At 47.7% G+C, this 20,496-nt stretch overlaps 1 protein-coding gene across 3 annotated transcripts in view; it reads left to right on the forward strand.

The window, feature by feature from the left end:
- Positions 1-20,496, forward strand: part of GALNT18 (polypeptide N-acetylgalactosaminyltransferase 18) — a 355,216-nt gene that overhangs the window by 301,716 nt on the left and 33,004 nt on the right. For 2 of the 3 annotated variants that reach the window (XM_025928366.2, XM_025928368.2), the window contains one exon: positions 5,581-5,676. In XM_025928366.2, the coding sequence (XP_025784151.1) occupies positions 5,581-5,676 (96 nt within the window). Of the gene's footprint in view, positions 1-5,580; positions 5,677-10,021; positions 10,049-20,496 lie in introns of those variants that run through there. The other variant, XM_086677970.1, reaches the window with a different exon arrangement.

Here is a 20,496-nt window from a genome sequence, read left to right on the forward strand (position 1 = left end):
ACAGAGAGCAAGGCCAGAGAGAGGTATAGAGTCAGGGGAGAGCCTGACTCCACGGGACCTCTGGTAGACCAGCGAGCAAAAGGCAGCTTTTGGTTTCATAGACAGAACCTCTCTGTTCCCTTGAGAGGTGCTTAGTCTCTCCTCTGGAGCCTCAAGCAATTTAGCTCTAGCCTCAAACCTGCATGTGCTACTTAATAAAACAAAACCCTGCAGTTAGGTTAAGATTGCGAGGTAACGTACCAATCACCCACTGTTCCCCAAGCAACGGGTGCCTGAGGTTCTAGTGACCAGCCTGTATGCCTCCCCCACCGAAGGGGCTTATGCTTTCCACTCACACGCACAGCCTCTAGGAAAGGAGTTCTGGAACACAACCTTCTTGAGTTCACTGTATTTGGGGGGAGGTGCCAACCCCCTGTTGTTTGGCACAGAGCAGTTACCCTTATGGAGGGCAGAGCACAGGGTTTGGATGCAGACAGATGTGGTTCGGATCCAAACCAATCTTGACCAAGCTGCTTCTCAGTCAAGTGTCTTAACATCTATGGGCCTCAGTTTCTCCCTATGTTAAATGGGGCAAAATAATGCTGTACTCCTAGAATAGAAAAATGTCTCAGCTATATAAATATATATCCTGACGATTTGTATTTTCTAAGGTTAAAATACTTTTAATATGGTAAATTCTACCATTATCCCAATGTTCCCAGGACGATTCAACTCTTAAAGTGTTTTCAATGATACCTGATTGATTTTTTTGATATCTCATCTGGTCTTTGATTCCTGAACACATAGAGCTTTTCTGCTGACAGCTACAAGCCCGCAAAACTACATAGATTTCTCACCACCTTGTTCCAGGGTGGGGGGTGACAAAAAGGCAAAGTGACCTTCCCATGTTCACATAGGTCATTAACACAGAACTGAGTCTAAAACATCATCTTTTTTTCTTAATTTTTTTTAATCTCTATTTATTTTGAGACAGAGACAGAGTGTGATCAGGGGAGGAGCCAAGAGAGGGGGAGACACAGAATCAAACGCCGGCCCCAGGCCCTGAGCTGTCAGCACAGAGCCCAAAGCAGGGCTTGAACTCACAAACGGTGAGATCATGGCTTGAGCCGAAGTCGGATGCTTAACCGACTGAGCCACCCAGGCACCCCCTAAAACATCAGCTTCTGATAGCACTCTGCTCCCTGTCTTTGGAGAGAATCCCTGCAGACCTTTTTGATATTCTAGGATGAAACTCAGAAGAACTGTGACCTCCCCTCCAATAAGCTGTGGTCAAAACTGAGTTGAAGGCCTGCCTCAGCCAGGAATATAACGGGCATAGCATCTGCTTGGGTTGGGGTGAGAGGAAAATGCTTGCTGAGGATGGGCCTCCATGTTCTCAGTGGGCCTCCCAACTCTGACATCCTAGGATGCTATAAGACACAGAGCCAGGATCCCAGGAATCCTGTCCCCCAATCAGACTTTTGTTGTCCAGCAGACCAACCTATAGGAGGGAGTCAGATCCTCCCATAAGAGTTTCCATGGCATGGTTGACATGTCCTGAGGAAATCACTCAGTGGCCCCTTGCGTCTCCATTTCTCAGGCTGGTGTAATTTGGGTGCCAGAAAACTTCTCACCTGAAGCTTCACATCCTCTTGTTCCCATGGAAACACACCAGACTATGAAGTACCTATCAACCCCATCTATCTCCCTAGGGCCATATTGAGGACACAGCTGTTACTGGTCCCCCTGCACTCTGCCCATAGCAAGTTGTATATGATGCTTGGCCATGGTTGGACCCAATCCAAAAAGGAGGGTTATGCTACTGTGGCTCTGGAGAAACCATTGGCCCAAAACCCCTGTGAGCTAGGGCCAGCTTCTGGATTCATGTTCTCACCAAGCTGTCAGCTATAGCTGAACAGTATCAGCCAAACAGTATTAACTACAGTGGGAAAGCAACAGTGGAGGTTTGTGTATACGGCCATTGCAGTACTGGGCCTTACCAAAAGCATTCTTGTCTTCCAAGCAAAAGGGTCTCATCTTAATGAAATGTACAGCAGACTTACCGTGTAGCCCTCACCACCACACCCAGAAACCTTTCGTGGATCAAATAGTAAGTGGCATATACAGGGTTGAGATCTGGATCTGAGTCCTTAGAGCTGCTTTTACTCTGGTGTGCTGAAAAGCCATTCTCTCATCATCCCAAAAGGACTGAGCAGTGCTAACCATCCCTGGGGCTAGCAGAGGTCTCTGACCCCCACCCCCACATGTTCATCTGCCAGCCCCTGCTCAGGGAGCCCAGCCAGCCTCCCCTCCCTTCTGGCTCCTCCACAGCCTGGGCTCTGACAGAGTAGAGACACGCTGGCTTGTCAAGGAGCATAATTAACTCTTAATGGGGGCAACAGGGTGAAGATGGGCAAAGCAGGATGCAGCCACAAGAGGATTTGCTGAGGCTGAATCATTCTTCCTGGTGATTATTTTTATTCTGAAACGCAGAGACCAGAGGTCTTCTTGGGGGTAAAGCTTCTTCTTACTTTTTCCGTGCTAACTTACGCCAAACTACATTGCCCAGGTCAAATAACCTCCTGGAACTCTCACTGGGGCCTGGGTCAAGTCTATAACCCAGCCCATTAATCCACTCACAGGTCCCATTAATGACTGCCACAGGCAGAAGGGCCTCTGGGCCCCATTGTGTGGGAACGGGTTTCCCCCGGATGGTGGAGCTCCACGTCCAAGAGGCGGGGTCTTTGGATTCATCCCAGCTCTAGTGTGGACAGCGAAGATGGAACAGCATCTGGAAACAGACACACCCAGCTTCCGAACGTTAGCTTTGCCACTTACTCTGTGTGATCTTGGCAGGTTATAAAACCTTAAAAGTTATAGTTACACCATCTGAGGGGGCAGTTTTCAGTCTCAGGATTGTCGCCAGCTGCATGAGGGAAAGAACTTTACACTTGTCCACCTGCCAGTGTTGTTCATTTGGGAATGCCATCCATTTGTTCATTTTCTTCACTCATTCACTCATTCCACATGGATTTACTGTCTGCTATGGGCCAGGACTGGCCCGTGTCACAGACCATGAGAAAGACATAGCCCCAGCCTGCTCAGACAGGGGAGAAAGGCACGTGAAGAAGCAGTAAGAACACAGCACACCAAGCGCTACAGTAAGAGAAATGGAGATGATGATGAAGCATGGGGCCATGACCTTACACCCAGATGTGGGTCAGGAAACACTTCCAGAGCAACAGAGAAGCTGAGAGCAGAAGGAAGAAGAGGACTTCGTCTGACAAAATGAAGGCAAAAGTAGAGGTGACATGGGGAAGGGCCCATGCAATGGAAATGGCATCACAGACGACGAGGTGAGGCAGACCTTCCTATGCCACTGTTCCTCACCCTTAAAAGAGATCATATTACCTGGCTGCATTGCTCTGAGGATTAGGGGAGATAACACATGGAAAGCACTTCACATGGTAGCTGGCACATAGATGCAGCCATAAAAGCTAGTTTCCCTGAATGGCTCTCAGGAAGGTTATAGCCGTAATAATAGTAGCTAACAATTATTGCACACTTGCTATTTACCAGGCTCCATGCTATGTACTCATAGGTAGTGTCTCATTTAACCCTCATAACAACCCTGTGAGGTAGGCACTATTATTATCCCTATTTTAGAGAGGAGAAAACAGACAAAAAGGAGTAAATGTTCTTTGTCCAAGACCACACAGCTGGAGCCAGGATTCCATCCCAGCCTGTCTCTCCCAACAGCATCAACAGACCACCTGCTTAATGGGGGAGGAATGACACAGAGCTGGGGGCACTTTATCAAAAGCCACCACCTACCTCCTCACCCAGGGGATGGCTTTGAGAACCTAGCAGAAAGCCAAGTCTGACATCAGGGCTCCATGGACCTTTTGCTTTTGCTTTGCGACAGCTGTTAGCGGGTCTCACTAATGGATTACAGTTCTCAGCTTTAGATGTGACACCCACCTCTCTGTAGGCTGTGGGAGAAGTCCAGAGAGTGTTTACGTATGCTGCCTCACACAGGCAAGCCAAATAGTTCTTTTATAAACGAGGATTTGCTACATAGATGTTTCTGGAGCCTCTGCCTAGGGAGCTGGCACACATTTATATTTCTTCAGAACTTCCAAACTGCAAGTTTGGGATTGAGATGCCTTTGCCTGGTAGAGGAGAGGAAGCTCAAGAGAAAAGAATTTGACTCTGTTCCTTGTCCCCTGTCAAGAACAGGGGATTCACAGAGCACACACGTGCCTCTGGTTGTTGCATTTTGCACCCCTAATTGGGTCCATTGCCTTCCTGCCACAAGTTGTCAAGACCATGAAAGCTCAGCCGCCATCAGTCTCTGGCCTCCTTGGCTAGATGCCCCACCTGTGTGGTTCATTGCCCTGGTCTTCCCTGAATTCCAACATCCCTCTTCTGTTCTAAGCAGAGTGCTTCGGTTGCTAACAAGAGCTATGTATCAGCTAGCTCAAGTTGAGGTGGCTAACGATACCACAAACTCTAATGGGCACAGGAAGTAAAGTGCAGCCGGACATGGGCACCCGAGCCTGGAAGCCACTAAAGCCATAGCAGGGGCAGAACTTCTAGAATCCTGTCTCATGCTTCATTTCTTCCTTGGCCACATTGGACCTCTCAGCTTACATATGGCCCGATAGATCCCCCATACCCAATCTAAATGGCTTCACAATTCTTGTGGCCACCACCCATTGACCACACTGACTCTCTCATCTAGAGTTCTAGGACATAGAAAGAGGATGATGAGATGGTTACATTCCAGAAGGAGAAGGGTGGAGAATAGAGAAAGAAATAGAATTATTAACTCATTCTAAACTGCATGTTGGTGCCCACCATGGTCTACTTAGCTATAGCTGGTGAGCAGGGCCATGTGGACCATAACCTGTCCTCTCCAGGACTGGAAGTAGACATATGCCAGAAAGGAACATTGAATATTGGCTTTCTTACCAGACATGGTAAGACACTGGTCCATGGTACCCAGGCACTGGTTCTATTGATTGCTATGTGCCTGTGGGTGAGGATAAGAGATACCTCTCTCTTCCCCTACTCCCATCCTGGACCCCTTATCCACCTGTCTGACCTCCACTCTGGAGATTCATCATCTGGGCACCACAGGGGCCAAGCCAGCCCCTGTTGGATCTGCAGGAGGCAGAAAGGACCCAGAGGACATCTCAGGCCTGAAGGCAGCTAACATATTGCCCACTTTGCCCAACCTTCCAGAGCAAAGACTTCTAACCAAGGACTATTGAAAGCCGTGGTGCCACCCCTATGGAAATAGACAGGGTAAAGAACCTGGCACCATCTTGTGCATGTGTGAATATCTTTTATTTCTACCTGGACTGTCACAGTTTAACAACAAGAAGAATGCTTCTCCTTCACTGGAGGCTGGTTTTCCCTCAGCACCTTCATGCAAGGCAAAAGCTGGTGGTTATTGCTCTCCAGAGTATTCAAGGGGCCGTGGGGCGATTATGGACATGGGACTTGTCTCAGTGGAATGCTGGCTTCTCCTGACTTAATGCATTTGTTTCTCTGTTCCTTTCTCCTTGGTGTGGCTACCTTTCCTCTGGTGTCCAGCTGCAGAACTCTCTGAAGACCGATTTGTGTCTTGATCAGGGTCCAGACACAGAGAACGTTCCCATTGTGTACATCTGCCATGGGATGACACCGCAGGTGAGTTCCCTGAGAGAGGCTCCTGTTGGGGGTGTACACATGTATGTCCAGTGTGGAGAAGGATAGCTAAAGTCATGTTGTGGCTACTGTAGGCCCAGAGGCTTCCAGGGCTCTTCAGTAAGAGTATGCTCATGAGTAGAAGAGGAGAGTCATGCCTGCCTTGCCTGGAAGGAGGTGGGGGGCGGGGAGCAGATGCTGGGATGCCTGGATCCCCTGGGGTGGGGAGCAAGGAAAGGGATAAATTTCTAAAGAGGAACGCTTGCCTTATTGGGGAAACTATGGGTAAATCTCAGTCCTCGCTCTGGCAGCCATGCCCTTCCCTAGCAGGCGGGAACCCAAGGTCCCCCCAAGCTCCCTGACATCTCAGAATCTCTTCACAGTGCCATTTCATGGCCTCTGGGCTCTGCCCTTTAGTAGATCACAGCTGAAGCCAAGATCTATAGCCAGGAGAACTTTTCTAGCTCTTAGGACCTTCTCCTGGTGGAGAATGAGGGGAAGCTACCAGGGAAATAACTTATCCTAGGAAAAATTAGCCAGTCATAGCCTAGGCTCCAGATATCCAAAGAGGATGCTGAAACAAGAGGAAGCAAGAGAAATGGCTTATTCAATAGAGTACAACAGACAGCCATTTTTCCACAGATGCCACAGACTGACCTGTTCTGACGCTTTCAGAGTTTACTTATCTTACCTCCAGAAGGGCACGATGATTTTTTTTAAAAAGATGGTATAGAAGATGTGTATATTTGTACAATTATAACAGAGTTTAAAAGAGTGGTTACCCACCTAAACATACAACTGAAGGCTATCACGATGTGTGTGTGCCGAGACTTACAGCAACTGTCCACCGTGACCTCCACCCGCTCGTCCTTTATGGGGGCCAAGCTGCTGTGACATCACTGACTGGTCAGTTGTAAGTCAGCAGATCACACTCTCCCCACACCACACAGTATAGCAGCTCATTCCTCATTCTTACAATGCTGCGATATTTTTCACAGATGACTATTTTTATGTAAACTTTTTATTGACACGCAACATACGTACAGAAAGTAGCCAATTGTAAGTGTACAGATTAGTGAGTTTTCAGAGCAAATGCACCAAAATAACCAGCCCCTAGATTAAAAAAAAAAAGCATTATTGCCTGATTCTGAATTTTATATAAATAGGATCCTAGGGTGTATGCTTTCTCATGTTGGCTTCTGTCTTTCCTCATCGTATTTGTAAAGTTCCTCCATGCTGCTACATGTAGCTGTAATTTTCATTACTGTGTAATTTTCCATTTTATGAATATACAGTATTGCCTATATATTTATGGCTGATGGACACCTGGGCAATTGCCAGTTTGAGAGTATCATGAATACTGCTGCTATGAACATCCTTGTTCAGGTCTTTTGGTGCACATTTGGACTCATTTCTTTTGGATTTATACCTGAGTCAAATCACTGGATCATAGGGTTGATGTGTGTTTACTTTTAGCAGACAATGTCTGCATTGGTCGGCTGGGGCTGCTGTAACAAAATGTCACGGGAATTTATTTTCTCACAGTTCTGGTGGCTGGGAAGTTCAAGATCAAAGTGCTGGCTGATGTGGTTTCTGGTGAGGGCTCTTTCTGACTTGCTGATGGTTACCTTCTCTGTGTCCTCACACAGCAGGAAGAGAAAGAATGAGAGAGCTCTCTGGTGTCTCTTCTTGAAGGGACACTAATCCCATTAGATCAGGGCTTGACCCTTATGACCCCATTTAACCTCAAAGATTTGGAAAATTCTCATCCTGTCCATATGGCATGTTCTGAAGAGAACCCTGAGTGTGACTGAACAACTGTTTGATTAAGAGACCATGGTAGGACTCGTGGACTCAATCGGCTATCACAGCAGCAGAAGCCATAAATAGAGATGAGCTTATACCAGCAGAGACACTGGCAGCCTCCCCTGAAGAGAGGACAGAATGAAAGCAGGCTGATGGGTTTCTTAGATTTCGCAAGGCAGGAGCATAGAGCTGTTCATCTGTGAACATGCACTATTCCTCAAGAGAAGAAAGATGCTGAAGGCCAGACCCACCAACAGACCCAGGGGCAAGGCTGTCACCTCAAAGGGCAGGCCTACCTCTCTGGTTTCAGTGGTCCAGGATGACCCTTCCCAGGACCTCAGGGGTAGGGTCAAAGCAATGAGTGGCTTGGGCAGGGCCACCCCAGAGGGCCAAAGGGTCAGGCAACTCCACAGAGCCATAGGGTGATGCCACCCCAGTGAGCCTGGAGGGAAGAGCATCAAGACAAAGAGGATCGTTCTCAAGGCTTGAGATTAAATGGAATTAGCCTTGCTGGGTTTTGGACTCATTTGGGATCCATCACCTCTTCCTTCCAATTTCCCCCTTCTGGAACACACTTGTCTAACCGGTGTTTGCCCAGCCACCATATTTTAGAAGCACATAACTTCTCTGATATCACAGTTTCTCAGCTGGAGAGAAGTTTTGCCTTGGAATAAATCACACTTTGAGCCTCATGCCCATCTGATTTCGATGATACTTTGATGACATTTGGACTCTAGAGTTGATGCTCGAATGACTTAAGATTTAGGGGCTGTTGGGGTGAAACAAATGCATTGTGCTTGGGAGAAGAAATGAACTTGGGGGGGCAGGGGAAGAATGCTATGGACTGAATTGTGTCACCCCCAAATTCATATGTTGAATCACTAACCCTGACTGTATTTGGAGCAAGGAAGCAATTAAGGTTAAATAAGGTTATAAAGGTAGATCCCTGATCTTATAGAATTAGTGTCCTTGTAAGAAGAGACACTACAAAGTTTCTCTCTCTCTCTCTCTTCATCTTTCTGTCTCTGCCATGTGACAACACAGCAAGAAGGTGGTTAGCAAGCTAGCAAGAGAGCTCTCCCTGGAACCTGAAGGCACCAGCACTTAGATCTTGGACTTCCCAGCCTTCAAAACTGTGGGAAAATGACTTTCTGTTATTTTAGCCACCCAGCCTGTGATACTTTGTGGTGGCAACCCAAGCCAACCCAATATACTGTCAAACAGATTTCCAAATTAATTAGTTCAATTTTCACTCGTGCCAACCACATGTTATCTAGTTGTTCCACATCCTTGCCAACACTTGGTATTACCTGTCTTTTTAAATTATAGACATTGTGGCAGGTGTATAGTATCACACCATGGTTTTAATTTGCATTTCTCTGATCGTTAATGCAGTTGGACACTGGAGTTTTCAGCTCAGAAATTCCCCCAGGTTATTCTTGAGTATGGGCCAACATGGCCAGGTCACAAGTAGTTTTTGTCTTTTTGTCAATTCCTTGTCTGCTTTTTAATACATGCAGTCCAGGAGACAATGAAGGAACTTGCTTTTAACAAGTCTACATGGAAATCTGCAGGATTGTTGCTTATCTGGATCATTGGACAAATGTTGAGTGTTTTCTCTGTGGGATAGCAGATGTCAGTTTGGGCAAAGGCTGCCAGTCTACTAGCTGCTGCTGGTTCAATATAGGGCAGTCTGTGTTGTGGCTAAGAGCATGGATTATGGAATCAGGTCGTGTGGAATCAAATATCAGCTTCAATGCTCTCTAGTTGTCACATTTTTAAATGGGCACGTTTTTAAAGGTGGGCCTATTGTATTTTTGTAAAATATGGATTCATAGTGGTATATACCATCAAGGTTGTTGTAAAGATTTAATACATGTATTTAAAATAGTGTCTGGTAGGGGCATCTGGATGGCTCAGTCGGTTGGGCGGCCGACTACAGTTCAGGTCATGATCTCACGGTCTGTGAGTTTGAGCACCTCATCGGGCTCTGTGCTGGGAGCTCAGAGCCTGGAGCCTGCTTCAGATTCTGTGTCTCCCTCTCTCTGTGCCCCTTCCCTGCTTGCTCTCTCGCTCTCGCTCTCTCTCAAAGATAATAAACATTAAAAAAATGTTTTAAATAGTGCATGGTATATAGTAAGCACTCAATAAATATTAGATGTTAATGTTGCGATAGTGCTATACTATTACTATTGCTTTTGCTTATTAAGCCTTGCTCAGTATAAATACCTTCAAGATTCTAACTCCAGCCCACACTGGACTGACTTTCCTTGACCTCATGGGCCATGTGCTATGGATTCCTGCCCTGGTAAAAGCCTACCCCTAGACTAATGGAGCATCACTGAGTTTCTGTGGCAGCAAAAATACAGTGGAATAATGGAAAGGGGGGCTTCGGGAATCCGGAGTTCTAGGCTTGGTCTTGCCACACATTTGTAATGTCACCTTAATCCTCTCTGAGCCTTTGTTTTATCCTTTTATTGAGACATGATTGTACACTAAAGTACATATATCTGAAGTGTTCAGTGAATTTCCATATTTTCAGGCAACCACGTAGGCAGCATCCAGATTGAGCCTGTCATCCCACTGGGCTTTCCTCATTCCTCCTCTTGGTCAATACTCTACACCCAAAGGTAATGGCGATTCTGATCCCTAGCACCACTGATTCGTCTCATCTGGGCCTGTCTTCTGTGCAAATGAGGAAGCTGTGCTGGCCAGCTGTAGGCCCAGCTCTACCAGATCTACTTACCTTCAATTCCTTCGTTCTGAAATTTAGTTGGCCTGAGAAGCTGTGAGTTTGTGCTGGGCTTGCCAGGAAGGCTGGGAGCTGCCTTCCCTCGGTGCTTTATGAATCAACTCCTTCATGGAGATATACAGCAAGTCTTAAAGACTTGGGTCCCCCTCCCCATTCCTGTACTAGGCTGTACAGGGAGCACAGGGTCCCAGTTGCCTTCTCCCGCCAGGCCCACAGAGGAGGTGCACAGTTGTTAGTGCCCAGAGATAAGGAGGCTGGAGACTAACCTCAGATCAAACATTTCCCAGAACAGGGTGGTAGGTAACCTGCCATGGCGGGGATTTGTTGAGTCTGGCCTGCCCTGTGGCCCAAGAGGATGGGGTCATCCTGGAGATGGGCTATGTGTCCTTGGTAGAGTTCCTCCATCCACCAGACATAGAAGCAGGTGCACAGGATAAGCAGTGGGTGATAAGGCAGGGCTTCTGACTGGCAAGCCTTCCCAAAGGTATCCACTAGCCCTTAAAAACTTCACTGGCTCCTGGGGGGTGGGGCAGGGCGGGTTGGATGGGGAGGAGAAAAGGGGAGGCTTAGGGCTATCACCTTAGTATGTGGTCAGGGTACACCTCATGAGGGGACTGTGGACAAATACAGAGCCTGACTCTCTTAGACTTGGTCCAAATCAGACCCTTGATATGTATTTCCAGGAACATTCCCCCCCACACACACACACTGACAGCTCTTGGAAAAATCTCTTGTTACCATGGCCACAGAGGCCACAGAGAGACCAGGGAAGTTCACTTATGCACAGATGAGACTGCCACGTACAACTGTGCAGGTGGTACACTGCACAACTCCAGGGGAGGGATGTGGCACCTCACATTGTTGTCTGGGGAGTAGAGACCAGCCCAAAGTTACAGTCTTTCTAGACTCTGCTAGGAGTTCCTTCCTTGATAGGAAGCTTGAAAATGCTGAAAAGCAAACGATGAGGCAATATATAGTGGTCAAGAACCAGACTGTCTGGGTTCGAATCCCAGTCAGACCACTTACCAATTGGGTTCCTTCAATAGGTGTCAAAATTTCCTCATGCCTCAATTTTCTCACCTTTAGAATAGGGATTATAGCAGTACCTACCTTCAGGGTTATTATAAGAATTAAATCAATCAGTGCACATAAAGCACTGAGACAACAAACCTGGTAAACGGTCATTGCTTACTAGATATTGGCTCTTATTATTACAAGATTGGTAAAGAAACTCAAGACTGTGTCCTTGAGAACGGGAATGGTTTAGCCTGGAGAGGAACAGATCTAAGAGAGACATGAAAATGTCCAAAATTATAAAAGGCACATATTTTTGGCTGAGTATGCAGAAACTCTTCCCAGTCATTGGCTCTGATGATACAGTGACCTCTCCATCATCAGAAGTGTCCAAGTCAACTCTGGTGGACTCCAGGGGCATTATGAAAGGTTCCTATATCATGTAGGTGCTTAAGCTAAGAAATCCCTAAGGGCACTGCCACCCTAGAATTGTAGGACCTTTTAATTCATTACATTTTTTTTCTTCTGAAATCAGTGAGAGTCCAACATGTACCAGGTCATGTTCTTGGCCCTGGGAAACAGTCATGAGCCAGATGGAAGTCACTGCCCTCATTAAGTCCCCATTCTAGGGCTGGAGACAGACTGTTCTATATTTTTTAATCCTCGAGTCTTCACCACAGCCAGGGGGCTTGAACTCTTCTCTCTCCTAAGAATTACACATATGGCCAGAGTTGAGCCGTGTGGCTTGGATTTCAGCCAAGCACGGCCAAGAATGGTGAAGGAAGAAAAAGGTCAAGAAGGCAGGACAGCAAGATGATCCAGTTTATCCTGCTGATCCGGAGAGTCATTTCCCTTTCTCATTTCCTTCTTTCAGATTTCTAACTTATTCCATTTGGGGTTTTAAAACCAGAAAGAATCTGTATCAGTCAGGTAATAAACAATCCTCAAACCTCATTGCCATTAATCAAACAAGTTTATTTTGTCAATTCAAAAAAATAAAACATGATTCTTAAAATCAAAATGAACATGTGACAAAAACTTATTTAATTCCTTAATCAGGGAGCCAGTAAGAAGGTTAAGCAATTCTGGAGAGCATTTGAGGAGCTCAGGATCTCTAGGCATTTTCTAAAAAAGAAGGTTAGAATAAGATTGCTAGATTAGATACAAAAGCAGTCAATGTCCTATAGGGAAATAAAATCGTAGCCTTTAGTGTGATCTTTACTAGACAAATCTGGAAGTTACCATTTAACTTCCTAGTGTTTGGGTACCAGTCAAAAGGTAAATAACAAAGTCAAACACAGGTACATTCTCCTGGAAAATTGCATACCCTTGGGTGGGCTTGTTCATGCCCCAGTAGGATATTGAAAGGACAGACCGTTTCCTCTCCCGTTTTGCCTTATTTCCAGGTTTTAGACATTTCTCTTACTCTGTTCACAAAGCTGGCTAAAGGCAGAGTGCCTCTTCAGGCCATTAGTGACATCCCTTGTGGATGCGCTGTCTGACCACGTGGCCTTTCCCCTAGATTATTTCCTAAGGCAGTCATCACAGTGGACCACGGCCTGGGTGGCTTAAACAACAGAAGTATATCGTCTCACAGTTCTGGAAGCTAGAAGTCCAAGACCAAGGTGTTGGCAGAGCTGTGCTCCCTCTGAAGGCACCAGGAAAGGATCTGTTTTGGGCCTCTCTCCTAGCTTCTGGTAGTTCTTGGCTACCAAGAACTCTATTTGTGGTAGCATACCACCTTCGTGTGGTGTTCTCCCAGGTCTCTGTCCCTTGTCATAAGGATGCCAGCCATACTGGATTAGGGGCCACCCTACTCCCGTGTGTCCTCATCCTGACTTAACTAGTTACATCTGCAATGACTATTTCCAAAGAAGGTCCCATTCTGCGATACTGGGGGGTGGGGGATTAGGACTTCAACATACGAACTTTTGAGGTACACAGTTCCACCCACAACCCCCCCTCAAAGGGGAAGAGTGTGCTTGGAACTCTGATTTTCATGCCTCAGATGAAAAGTGCCTCACCTTACTTCCTCTCATGTCTGATTCACCAGAGCCAGTCACACAGCCCTGCCAGCTAACTACCAAGGGTGTGGGAAGCTAGGGTTTTCTGCGTGCCCAGGAAGCTGGTCTCTGCCACAGAAACTTAGATATTTGCTAAATCACTTCCACCTCTGACAAATAAGAAAACAGGAAAATGATATGAGCAGGCTAGCCTGAGCCCATATGTACTGCAGGTCACTGACAAACACAGGGCTAGGAAGGGGGCCTGTATTTTGGCTTCCAGTTTCTCCTCCAGCTTCGATCATTCGTTCTTCAAACATAGGAGACAGGTTGTGTTTCAGGAAGTCCCCATAGTTTGGAAAGTTTTGTTTTCCTTGAAAAACCAATTTAGTCTAGTGATAGGAACGGTAACATAGAGCAACTTCTAGTGGGGACAGGGTGAGCTGGAAAGAGGGACTGGGTTCACATCCGTGTTTAAACCCTGTGAGAGATTCTGCTTCCGTGTTTTTTAAAAAGTTTACTCTGATATAGTTGTGATGTTCTCAGCTCTGGGTAGGAGAAAGCATAGTGTAACTAATCAAATTAGTGAGGTGAAGCTGCTGGGAAGCATGCTAATTGGTTAATGAGTAAACGTAACCATTTTATTTAAATTAGCAGCAAATTTCAAGCTATCCTCAAAATAACTGAGAATATTAGCCCTAATTAGTGTAACAGCCTGGAAAATTTCTTCTGCTGGGAAAAATACAACAATAGGGTCTCCCCACAGACTCCATATTTATTCGATCAATCACTCCTTCACTCACTCATTCATTCATTCGCTCATTCAAGAAACATGCACGGAGCATTACACTTTATGCCACGAATTGGGAGTGGCAAAGGCACTTTGCCCAGGCCCCACATCTGGAGGGGTCCCAGTGCGGACAGGAAGCCAGGCACTGGGATCGTCACAGTTCATACGATGCAGCCTGCCGCCCCTGATCACCTTCTCATCAGCCCGTCAAAGGATGGATAGCACAGGACAGGGTCTGGGGGCTTCTCCTGTTCTTTGCTGCCTCCATCTTCTAGGCTACAAAAGGCCCAGGGAAAACAGTGCGTTTCCTACAGGAATGTGAATTCCTGGCTGTAGACGAAAGATGAAAGGATCTTTAACTCCCTCTAAAGCTTTGGAAATACTTACACCGCCACGTTGTGCTTCAGGAAGTGCTTTTTGACTCAGAAATATAAAGATTAGAGTTTAAAGAAGTATTCTATTTTTACCCAGAGACAGCTTTCACGTTAGATCAGGTAGTAGGTTTCATAAAAGAAAAGTGTGGAATTCTAGATGGACTTTGGTGCCTTTGCGTTTTTAGATTTTTTTGGAATTTCTTCTTCATTTTTTAAAGTTCTAACTTGGCTGTACGTGCATATACACGTGCCACTCCCATGTGGGGCTGTAACGGAGCCAGGTCTCCCGCCCTGGCGGGCGCTCCTGGGGGACATTAGAGGCCTCTCATGGACTGTGCACACATCCCCCAGATCTCCCAAGTAACACCTCAGAGACAACTGAAGAGTCTTACTTCGCGCGGCAAGAATTTAAATCACCAGCCGCTTCTCTGTGACCTTTGGAAGGTTTCTCCACTTCTCTAGGATTTTTATTTATCAGTACATCAGAATGGCTGGCACTGAATGGCTGTGAGGTTTTGAAAAGCTTTCTTGAGTTTACCCCCTGGCTCCGCTAGGATCAAAGTGCGCCCCGCGCACCTCCCAGTGTGTGGCTTTGCTGCCCAGGTACCAGCTGACAAATGTTGGCACAGTGCCCTAACTAGGTTCCAGTTTGAGGGGACCCTCAACCAGCCTAGCAACTTAGGCAGACGCCTCCAGGTCTGCATGATGCAGGGCCTCATCAGAGGTTTATTGGCCCCTGAGCTGTGGCATCTCATATTCTAGGGCCGTCATTTCCACAGGAGGCAGAGTAAGTGGTACTTCTGGCGGAATGACTGGTGACACTCTGATGGCCTGTGCATGACAGCTTCTGACCCCGTGCATAGAACATGCCTGCAGGTGCTAGATCACACCCGAGGGTGGCCTCTCCAAGTGTGCAAAAGTGGGACACTCAAGGCTGGGATGGGGAGGGCTGGCATCTGCAGTCATCCCAGCCACCCCACCCCGACCCCGAACCCCCAGGGCTGGAGTGGCTCCCTTCATCCTTACAGCCCTAGAAGCATCCATGGAGACCTGGTGTCTAATGTATCCTTCCTGCGTCCCGGGGCTCGAGAACTCACTGCACTCTGTCTGCTCCTCAGTGAGGAGTGAGTGCATGGTTTTCAATCCAGCCTGCGATCTCATTTCTTCCATACAGCCCTACTAAAGGACAGTAACTAGCCGGTCCTGGGCCGTGTGGGGGCTACTTGAGCGTGAATCCTGACTCTGCACTTAGAAGTTGTGTCACCTGGGACAGGATACTTAATTTCTCTTTACCTGGAATATCTAACTTGAAACCTAGTTCACAGTAAAAACTACTTAACTATAGGAGGTTATGTTACTAGTTTGATTAATACACATTGTATTTATATATATGTATTTCTATATAAAAGACACGTCATATATATGTGATTGCTATGTATTAGTCTCCCTAGATACCTTCCAGGTGTCATTTCATCTTAAAGCCCCATTGCCACCTTATTCCCACTTCAAAGATGTTGGCTCAAAGACATAAAGATGTACCCAAGTCCCCACCACAGTGAGTGGTAGATGCAGGCCCCTAGGGCCCAGAACACTATGGTAGGTGCAATTATATCACACCTCTCCTGGGGCAGAGGAAGAGGCTTGAACCTGGGAAGGGCATGCTGACCACCGGTGCTGCTTTCTTTCCTGGTACTGCCTCTCTTGGGCTCTAGATGCTTCCCCAGGGCACAGACCCATCACAAGGCTCCGTCACAGATAACCTTAGGTGGGTCCAGGGGCTATCAGCCTGGAGCTTGTCCCCACGCTGGGTGGGGGAGCGCAGCCGGTTTGGCACCTGCTTTCGGAAACCACCCATCTCCGTTTCCCTTTTGGCGGTTGCACTCAGAGCCCGAAGCATCAGCTCAGGGTGGGGGTGGGGGTGGGGGTGCGGGCACACAGTGGGGCACCGCCGGGGATGTTCGCGCACAGATGTTGACGCCACACAGAGGGATGGTGAACTCTGCAGTGCTCCTAAGCTTCGGTGCTAAAACAAACAAAAAAAGGAGCCGCTTGATTTGTTATTCATTCCATGTGATATGTTCTTCACTTCATGTCCAGACTCCACAGAGTGGTAAACAGCGAGTTTTGCATGACTTTATTAAGCTCCCACAGGCCGGGAAGCAGCAGTCATTAGCAGCACCATGGTGGGCCAACACAGAGGAAAACAGTACTGGCTTACCACCCGGAGAGAGGCTGAACCTCCCCCCCTCCACTCTCCAGCCTTTGGAGAGCTTTGCTTCTTAGGCTTCTAGCTTGGGGACAGGTCGCTGAACCAGCATCAGAGCCGCTGAACTTAGATCCCACCTTGGACCTGGCTCTGTGCTGACAAATCCCTTCACCGCCCCCCAACCCCTTGAGTCAGCTTCCTGATCCGTCAAATGGGGCGGATGCCAAATTTAAATGAAGGAGCACACCCATATGTGCCTCACTCCAAGCCTGGCACAGGACCCTGCTCAGTAAGGTGGGTTTCCTATTCTAATTAGGGCAGTGTCCCCACACTTTTGAGAACTCGCTAGTCTGCCTAGAGATAATACTGACAACAGCTTACCTTTGTTTACTGCTCCTCGGCATCTTTCTAAATGTTCTGTGTGCATAATCTCAGCTAACGCCCTCAGCAGCCCTGGGAAGTAGGTTCTGCTGTTACCCCATTTGTACAGTGGAGAAAACCAGCCTCCAGGCAGTAATGTAACTTGTTCAGGGTCATGGGATTCCCAGCTGGTGGCATTTATTGGCACAGATGCCAAGCCGATGCCCAGAGCCATGCCTGAGGACTGCTTCCCTACTTTCATCAACTGTGGCCTCTGCTCTCAGGGAGTTCTCTGGGCAGACAGGACAAGAAGCCGCCACAGTTTGGTGCTGCCCCTTGGAGGAGTTCAGAGTGTCCTTGCAGGACGAATAAAGGCTGCCATGACCCTATAGGGGTGGGAGGTTTTAACCTACCACCAGGCCTGCTCTTCTTCTTAGGATCTAAAGGAAAAGGGAGTCTGATTTGCAGTTTCCTCCCTGAAGGGACTTATGGCAGGTTCCTGAGACTAGGCTGAAGGTGATTGGCAAACACTAGCCAGCTGGCACTGCCCTTCCCCATCCACCCTGGGCTCTGACCCAGAATGCAGGTGGGTTATAGCCCTCTCTTGACTCATGAGGACTCCCTACATGTGCCTCCTGCCTTTGGGGTTCCCCCTTCCTCCCCATTGGAAGACATCTAGTCTCAGCATTCCAGGAGCAAAGCGTCAATCCACTTCTCCCCCGTTCTTACCCTTCAGATCTCAGCCAAAGTCCATTTCCCCAGACCACCCTATCCTAGGTGTTCTCACTAGTTACTCTCAAATCTCGGCAACCATCTGATTGCTTCACAGCTCCTGTAGTATCTGGACGCGTGTGATCCTAATCACAGTGGGCTCTTAGTTGTCAGTTTGTCTCCTTGTAAAACAGACTTATGCTCTACCACTAGATCACAAGCTCCTTGAGGGCAGGCACTTGCTTGTCCCTCTAGTGAATCCCTTGAGCCTAGCACACTGCCTGGCACAGAGCAGGCACTCAGCGCGCCTCCACTTAGTAAATGACTCGGTTCATAAAGTTGGATTTTTGGGTAATTGAAGGTAGTCTTCCTAACAAAGACCTCCTAGCAGCCTGCCCAGCCGCACTGGCTTTGCCACTTACCAGCCTTCACCCGAAGCCTGATTCTTCTGTAAAATGGAGTTACAGACATCCATCTGATAGAGGTTTTGTGAGGATTAGGTGGAGAAATACATAAGGCTCTCAGCCCGACGCCTGGTACACTAAATCCGCAGTCACTATATAGCAGTTGCTGTTTTTGTTAGTAATACAAGTTATTAATAGTCAAGATCTGGCAGGCTCAGTATCGCTTTTTAGACCCACTATCTTTTTGTGGGGACCTACAGACAGGAGCTTGAGAGATATATGCACCCCCACTGAAATGGAAGCCAGATCCAGGGCCTTTTTCTTGATGAGGTCCAGTTGTTGTGGGTGCAGGTTGGGCAGGAGTGGGGAAGGAGAGCCCGGCCATCAAGGCCTCCCCTGCCACCATGCTTGCTGGCACACAGAGGCAGCCTGCCTTCCCTTTCGACTCAACCTTCAGGCGAGAGAGCTTTCTCCCATTGACCGTGCAGGACATTCAGCCTCGCTGGACTCTGATCAACCAGCAGTAGCATCAGTGTGGACCCGAACACCTCCGTGCATTTCCCCGTGCCCTGGAGGAGGGTGGTACCAACCCCTGGCTGAGAATGTGATAAGGAACATAGGAAACGAGGCTCCAGGACTAGGATATGGTTGGTGGCATGGAGTGGGGACGTCTGAGTGGTGTTTAGATCAGGGCAGCTTGTGGACATGCTGGCCTATTTCAAGAAATTTCCTAAGGAGATGTGTTCAGAATGTATTATGGGCATAAATGGGTTCTTCTATTTGATTTTTTCCAACTAACTCCATTGTCACCACACAGCCTTTGTCCCCGCTGCTTTTTCTGAAATCTGTTCATCGCTGTGCATTAGTCTGCCAGCATAGAGCGTTAGTGGAGTCCTTGAGGTTAGCACTGTGTTAATATACTGGGAATTTCAGCAGAGCCGGGCCCTCTAAATCAATCACCAGAACAGTTTTTTTTTTCTTGCTCAAAAATACACTATTAAATGCAGGAACACGTGTGGGAGTGGAGGTTGACTTGGGTGAAGGACACGCTTAAAAGGAAAATTTCATAACATTTTTTTTTCTGCAGGAAAAAGGCCTTGCTGGTCTTAATTCTTGTAGAACTGAGCTACAGAACACATTTATGTCTCTGCAGTATCTTTAGCTCCTCAGAATATCCTGAGCTGCTCAGAAGTCACTCAGTCATATTTGCCTGGGGCGTTATAGGTGTTTAACAAATATATATTAAATAAAGAAATGATTGAATCCATGGAAAGTTAAAGCCTTTTAAGTGATGATCATAAAGGGGACTGAGCCGGGATTTACCTTCTTGGTTCCTCTGGGGGAAGAGGCGGGGTTCTAGAGTGGCAAGGTTTGAGCTGGTACCTACCTGTGAAGAATGAGGACGGTTGATGCTATAGGAGCGTTTCAGCCCTCACAGCTAGGTGGTCATGATATGTCCAGGAGGATATGGTGGGTAGAGGGCTTCATCCAGGGAGGCAAGTGAGGACCAGGAGCAAGTGTAAACTCCTTTCCCCCTCAGTTTGCTATGAAGGGATGGAAAGAAAAAGAAGCTGGCTACCAAGAGGGGTGAGATGTTGAGAGAACATGTGTATTCTGATTTGCTTTTTAAGGGAAGCAATATGGGAGCGTGTCTGAGGCTGAGAGGAGGAAGTCCGTAGAGAAAGAGGGCTCATATGGGGAGAGAATGAAGCAACACTCTTGGGTGGGGAAAGAGCAAGGACAGGAGAGGATGGGGTCCAAGGCCAGTGGGCTGGCCCTGGACTTCAAGGGTAGGATGGAGGTTTGTCCAAGAGGAATGAGTTTGCAGACTGTCTTGCAAGTCAAGCATGAGGGCTCTGCTTGTATTCGAGAGTAGAGAAGGTATAGAAACCCTGCGGAGGGGGGTGGCTCAGAGGCACACCAGAAGGCCTAGCATGGAGGGCAGTGTGCAGGGGCCCAGCTGAGGTTGAAAACCATGAGTCTGTGGAGGGTCTCATGTGCCCCGTGCCATGATTTTTCGTGGGTGTGCCCAGTATCCCGGGAGAGGGTGTGGAGAAGGCGAATCAGCTGCAGAGATGGGGCTCACAGGGTGTCAAAGGCGGAAGGAATAAGGAACGAAAGACTGGAAGGTGCTGGCAAGGGGATAGTTGAAGGAATGTGGGTGCAGCCTTTCAGGAATGTGGAGAGGCTGGGAGGGAAATGAAGGTAGGGGAGGAAAGGAAAAAAAAAAAAAGGGGGTTCTTGTTCCAAAGGTGTCAGATTGATGAGCAGGCATTCGGGAAGTGAGAGAATGAGTAATCAAGATGACAGGTGGTTGGGGGAACGTAGGGCAGAGGAGGGGAAGATCTCAGGGGACAACAGTTCCAGGCACTGAGAGCCAGGGTCCCCGGGTGTGAGTGACTG

Source organism: Puma concolor, chromosome D1 (genome assembly GCF_028749965.1).
Source record: "Puma concolor isolate L17-30 chromosome D1, mPumCon1.1.hap2, whole genome shotgun sequence".
Classification (NCBI taxonomy): domain Eukaryota; kingdom Metazoa; phylum Chordata; class Mammalia; order Carnivora; family Felidae; genus Puma; species Puma concolor.